The sequence below is a fragment of the Gossypium hirsutum genome, chromosome A04, assembly GCF_007990345.1.
Source record: "Gossypium hirsutum isolate 1008001.06 chromosome A04, Gossypium_hirsutum_v2.1, whole genome shotgun sequence".
NCBI lineage: Eukaryota > Viridiplantae > Streptophyta > Magnoliopsida > Malvales > Malvaceae > Gossypium > Gossypium hirsutum.
Window position 1 is genome coordinate 9375545 of NC_053427.1, and position 6963 is coordinate 9382507.

Sequence of the window (6963 nt, forward strand, 5' to 3'; positions counted from 1 at the left end):
TTGTATTAATAAATAACTAATATTTTGATAAGATTGAGGTGTTATAAGGTCAGGGTGTGTCTTACGGGTCGTTAGCTAGAGAATCATGTAGGTGGCTAATGTAATGCTTTGAATTTGGGCTGGTCTGTCTCAATCAAGTTGGGGTCATAATCTATCATAGAGTTCATCTCTCTTAGGTATTTAGAAATTTAGTTATGCTTAAAAATAAAAACATCCAAAAAGTAGTATAACCGAAAGAAATAAAGGAACTCATGATAATCTCCTAAGAATCAACTGGGAATCTTCAATCTTGATGAAAGTCTGCTTCAAAGTCGGCTTCAATGGTGTTTTTGGAGTTGTTTTCTTGAATATTCTAGGAGGGTTCTCTCCTATCTTCTTATTTTTGTCATATTTACGTCTTAGAATTCCCGAAAAACCTAAAATTCACAATTTTTTCTTAGTTCAGAGTGCAAATCTACGAAATTGACATGACCTGCCACATGGTCATGTCAGTCACACGGTCGTGTGGAATAGGTCAGCCTGTGTGGGTCCTATAATTTTCCCTTTTTTTGGTTTTCACTGTTTTTCGCTCATTTTCCTCCCAAATGTTCTATTAAGCATAAAAACACAAATTGAAAGGATTAGGAGCATAAAATTCATAATTAACATCGAATAATCAGCCAAAAACACATTAAGAATGATGTTAAAACATATTACTTTTAGCACTTATTAAATATCCCCACACTTAAGCATTTGTTTATCCTTAAGTAAAATTCTCAACCCTTATTCAAGTTAATCTCCCTCGATTTATTGTTTTCGCCTACAATGTCTTAGGAATAATCTAAAGATAATCATGCACTGGAAATTGAAACTAGCATGACACTAAAGAATAAAAGCAATCTAAGCATAAATTTTTAAAGCACAAAAAACATAGGCATCTCCTCTATCTCAATAATTACTTGAAATTCAAACTCAACAATAATCAATACCCAAACTAAGGTTCACTCAAAGCACCCAAAGTGTTTAAGGTTCAAGTAATGTGCGCTCAACTGTCAAACGAAAAATGTGATTACCATAGGCTTGCTTGAAAACCAAATTTTCACCACTATAAAAAAAATCAAGATGACACACCAATCAAGAGTTCTTTAGAAAGTTGTCACGGGTCTTAGGTTAAGGGTACAAAAAAGGTCAAAAAAGTTGGTTACAATTAAGAGTCGAGTTGATAAGTTATCAAACCACAAAAAAAACTATAAATGTTTTTAAAAATACGAAAAAAAATTTAATTTTTAAAATATTTTTTCAATTTTTATGAAATTTTAAAGAGTAAGGACCAAATTAACAAAAACTATAAATGTTTAAGGCTAAAAAAGTTATTCTACCTTTTTTTATAACAACTAAATCAAAGATTATAATGATAAAATTGATGAAGGGACCAAGATTTTTAAAAGTAAATGTATCACATTGGACATTTAATCAATGTATAGGTACCAAATATTATATTAATCCATTTAATAAACATTAAAATATAAAATATAAATTAATGAATATTTTTCTGAAAATTGTAAACCATATATTAAATTAAAAGAGAGAAGTTATTTCATATTATTTCGTTTTGCTAACACATAGGCAATGATGAAAAAAAAGAGAGTAATTCTACTTTCTACTTCCTACCTAGCAATATCAAAATACAAAAAAAAAAAAGGTCTTGTGCAATATAAAACAATATATCAATTCGATGGCATGAATGGGAGTTTGATTTTTGGTAAATCCAAGTTATGCTCATGTATTTTATTATGTCACAATTTTGATTATTAAGTTTTAAATATTCCTTTGATAAACGGATTTTAAATTTTTGTTGCAACTTCTTTAAGTTCATAATTTTTTTTTATAAAATACTTCTATATTTAAGTATTATTTATTGGGTACTTATTAAGATATGTGAATTTATTGACAGTTTTAATTTTTTAAATTAGTACTTATTCTTTTTAAAGAAAGCGACTCTCTTTCCTAAAAATAGAATGTCAGAAAAATTAAATTACGTATAGTTTAAGGACTATAACCTTACTATCTAGCTTTTACATATTAATACGAATTCCGAATTAACCTATCATCAATTAGAAATGGTTTCTTGAATATTTACACATTTTTAGTTCATACTTTATTTAATAGTTGAAGTTTAACAAGCATATTAGATTACTTAAAATTTAAACCAACCTTTTTTTTATTAGATTGAAATACCAAATTTGCCATATTCACTCTCCTTCCATCAAAAACCAACCCATTTCTTGCTTACCATATTGTCCAACATGCTCCAGCAATAGAAATCAACCATAAACTTTTCTTATTTTCTGCCAATTTCACATTATTACATAAAGCAAAGAAATCCACAAGACCATCGACCCTCTTCCATACAGCATCCCACCAATTGAAGATTTTAACCCAAAAGCCTTCGATAAATATGCACTTGAAAAACATGTGTGATGCGCTTTCTGGCTCTCCTTCACACCAAGGGTAATAAATCGAGAAATTTTGAATGTTCACTCCACTTTTAGACAGAAATTCCTTAGAAGGAATTCTGTCGATAGCTAGCATCCAAAGAAAACTATGAAATCTAGGAGGAACCTTAATATTCAAAACTTTACCGCAAGCAAAATTAACGTTCGCCTCATCATCCAGTATCAATAAATCAGAACATTTTTTAATCGAGAACACCCCAAATTTATCATTGATCCAACACAACCTGTCCTCTGCTTCCGATAACAACACCGTGCCAATCACCCTGTCAGCCATATGTTTGCACATTTCCTTCTCCCTATCCAGTAAAGGTCTAGAAAACCAACCTTCCTAATTAACACTACTATTCCCTGAAAAATTTAAAGAAATGGCTACTGAACTTAATTTATTTTTAGCAAGGCGAAAAAGCCTTAGAAACAACAATTTCAATGGTCGATCCCCACACCAAATGTCCCACCAAAACAAAGTCGACTTTCCATTTCCTATCTTTCAAAAGAAAGATTCTGACCCCACCCATTTGGACACTTCTGCATCTTTAGCATTTTCGACTATACCTCTCCAAACAGCAGACATATCTTTTTTATAAGTCGTCTTAAATTGCCATCGTTGAACATTTGACCCGTATTTAGCTAAAATAACCTTTCGCCATAATGCTTCTTTTTCTGTCATGAATCTTTAGCTCCATTTAGCCAATAAAGCTTTATTTTTAACACCTAGATTTGCCATACCCGCCTCACCCTTAATCTTTGGCTTGCAGATAGTTTCCCATCTAATTCTCACCATCTTCTTTTTCCCACCCATATTCCCCCAAAAGAAATTCCTTCTGATCTTGTAAATTTTTTTAATAACAGTCACCAGAGCTTGGAACAATGACATGAAGTATATCGGTAATGAGGACCACACCGCGTTTATAAGAATGACCCTGCCAGCCCATGTAAGTGATCGACATTTCCATCCTGATAACTTCTTCCTGACTCTGTCTGTGATCAGTTCCCATGTGGCTAATCTTTTCAGATTTGCACCCAGTAGTATCCCCAAATAGTTGAAAAGTAGCAAGCCAATTTTGCATTTGCAAATTGCAGCCAACCTAAATAACAATTCTTCTTCCACTTCGAACCCCACTAAGCAAGATTTTTTAAAGTTAATGCTCAGCTGCGAAAAAATCTCTAACACCCTTAGAATATACTTCACATTAGTCACCTCCTTATCATCAGCTTTTAGGAAGAGAATTGTATCATCTGCGAATTGAAGATGAGAAAAATTCATTTCATGGATAACATTATTAAAACCTTCGATCAACCCCACCTCCGCTGCTTTGTCCAACGCCAAATGGAGAACCTCTATCACTAAAATGAATAAAAATGGAGACACTGGGTCTCCCTGTCTAAGACCTCTACGAAATTTCAATTTGTTAGATGATGACCCATTAATGATGACTGCAGCTCGTGCTGTAGATAAACATTCCAACCTCCAGCTTCTCCACTTTACCCCAAACCCCATTTTGGATAACACCAACTCCAAAAAATCCCATCTAACGCAGTCGTAAGCTTTTGAGAAATCTACTTTGAAAATAAGCTTTCCCCCACAACCACCTTTATTCAAAACCGAATGGATTAATTCGTTTGCAATCAAAATCCCATCAAATATCTACTTACCCTTAATGAAGGCACATTGAGTATCACTAACCACTTCTCCAACAATCTCCTGTAATCTTCGTGACAAATCCTTGGACACTATCTTGTAAAGGGAGCTCACCAAGCAAATTGGCCTAAATTTTGAAATTAACGTAGGATTTCCACATTTGGAATAAGAGTGATAAATGAAGAATTAATGCTCTTCTCCAATTTCCCAGATGTGAAAAAATCAGATATTACCCTAAATAACTCATGCTTCAATTCTTTGATTTCTTCCATAAAAAAATGGCTCTTCCAATTTCCTCGCTCTTTCCTCGTTAAGCAATCTGAAATTGAACTCTAACCCCATTTTCCACCTTCTTGTAGCACAGTCAAAATAATTTTTAAAATAATTGAAAATTCCCTCTTTCATCTCCTTAGGATCCTTAAAATTTTGGCTTCCAATTTTTAGGCTAAACGCCATTTTTCTTTTGGCTTTTGTAATACCCCTAATCTATATCTGTCGCTGGATTAAGGTTACGAGACATTATCGGACAAAACGAAACATTCACATACATCTCATAAACATCAAAGCATAATAGATCAAACATAATTATAGAGTCCCATATATAGGTTTATAAGACCTTAAACATGTTTTTAGAAGGGATCGGGACCAAACCAAACTCATAGAAAATTTTTCAAAAACTTAACATTTTTCTAAGATATACAAGTCACACGTCCGTGTGAACAGGCCGTGTGCCTCACTCGGTCTCAGACACACCCGTGTGTCTAAGCCGCAGCCAAACAGGGCATACATACTGACTTGATCACACAGCCAGACCACACGTCCGTGTGTCTAGCCCGTGTTCCTATCACACGCCCGTGTTCAGGCCATGTGTTCGACTGTGTCAAATATAGGGGAATTCTATTTGTGACGTTAGCATACCAATTAGGGTCACACGATCAGGGCACACGCCCATGTGTGTACTCGTGTGGCACACACGACCAATAGACATGCCCGTGTGCCTAGGCCGTGCTCAAGCCTGACTTACAATTGTAGGGTGCCACAAGGGACGCACGGCCATGTAACGTGACCGTGTGTCACACACGGTTGAGACACACACCCGTGTCTCTGCTAGTGTGGACAAAAATAAGCCATTTGAATAGCCAATTTGCCACCCTAATTGGGTCAAACCCACAAGCATTAAACCAAGCATATTTCCAACATAATTTCAACCAATTTCAAAACCAAAACATACCTTGTTCATACCATTACATTATCAAAAAATTCCAATCTCAATTCTTCAACCAAAACTTACCAAATTGACCAATTCATTTGGCCACTCATGAACACATCATATTAGCAACATTTGATCACATAATTTATACCAACCAAACATATATAACCATAAGCAAAATCAAGCCATATCACATGGCTATATATATATATACACATTACAAAACATATCAAAACACTTCTAGCCTATACATGTCATGCTTCAATATATACACTTTCAAAAGGTACCAAAATGTCTTTCAATAGTGTGAAGGCAATCCTTGACAATCCTCGTGCCTTCAGTAGCTTCGATATCTATAAAACAAAGCAAACACACACAAAATAAGCTTTCAAAAGCTTAGTAAGCCATATACAAGTAAACTTATCATTCATGATGCATAAGCATTATCAAATCACATATATATATTGTAACCATGTACAAATACCAATTTCCTTACTCAAATACATTTCACATATAGCATAAGCTCATCAAATTAGATCATATAGCATCATTTGCTTATAACTCACCTTTCATTATCAACTTATTATACCATTCAGACGTACCTGAATCGGATGCACATTAACTTAATCATTCTCCATATCGGAATGCCCTTTGAGCCATTCGGAAAAGTAAGAATACACGAATAGCTCAAAAAGTATATACAATGCCAATGTCCCAAACGTGGTCTTACATGTAATCAAACATCGATGCAACTGTCTCAGACAGGGTCTTATACGAAATCAAATACGATGCTGATGTCCCAAACATGGTCTTACATGTAAAACAGAAGTTGATGCCAACGTCCCAGACATGGTCTTACTCGTAGAACAAATATTAGAAATCAAATGTCATGACATATGTATTCTAACTATTCCTAAGGTTCGTACGGGGCTTTTCGGACATCGATACTTTGTCTATACTTTCTCGGACGACATATATATTTAGCTCAATCATTCATTCATCACAATTCGATAACAAATGAACAATAATAATTCAATTCAAATACATTTATTTGTATATCGACTTACCTTGTTCGGAGTCGGATAGACAGAATCGGCTACTCGACAACTTTCGACTTTCCCCAATCTAATTCCGTATTTTTTAATTCTCGATCTATATAAATTCAAATTTGACTATTTAACCACACATATCATTCAATTCAATCCACAAACATATAATTAGGGTATTTTACACTTTAGCCCTCACATTTTCACATTTTAACACTTTAGTCCTTATTCACAAAAAAACAAAATACACCAAATTTATTTTTATACAAGCTTAGCTGAATTCTTATAGCTCTCATACAAGTCCACATATTTCATTTATTTCACATTTTAGTCCCTCAAAATAGCATTTTCACGTTTTAGCCCAAATTACTCAAATTCATCAAAAATCCAAAGACAAAACATTTAAACCCAACATCAAGCTTTCATAATTCACCAACTAACATCAGAAAACTCAAATATTCATCAATGGAATAACTCAAAATATTCACTAAAATCAGAAATTTGAGTATGGGCTTTGTAGCACACTAAGCAACGATCACAAAAAAATAGAAATTATCAAAAACGAACAAAAAC

At 33.8% G+C, this 6963-nt stretch overlaps 1 protein-coding gene across 1 annotated transcript; it reads right to left on the bottom strand.

Annotated features, from left to right (window-relative positions):
• Nucleotides 1–3168: 3168 nt before the first annotated feature.
• LOC107947975 (uncharacterized) lies at nt 3169–3993 on the bottom strand. Its single transcript, XM_016882472.1, has one exon. The coding sequence runs from the start codon at nt 3991–3993 to the stop codon at nt 3169–3171; it is 825 nt and encodes a 274-aa protein (XP_016737961.1).
• Between the last annotated feature and the right edge of the window lie 2970 nt (nt 3994–6963).

What these genes read in the sequence shown, in the direction of transcription:
- LOC107947975 (XM_016882472.1), bottom strand. Translation starts at nt 3,993, where the DNA reads ATGGGGTTTGGGGTAAAGTGGAGAAGCTGGAGGTTGGAATGTTTATCT.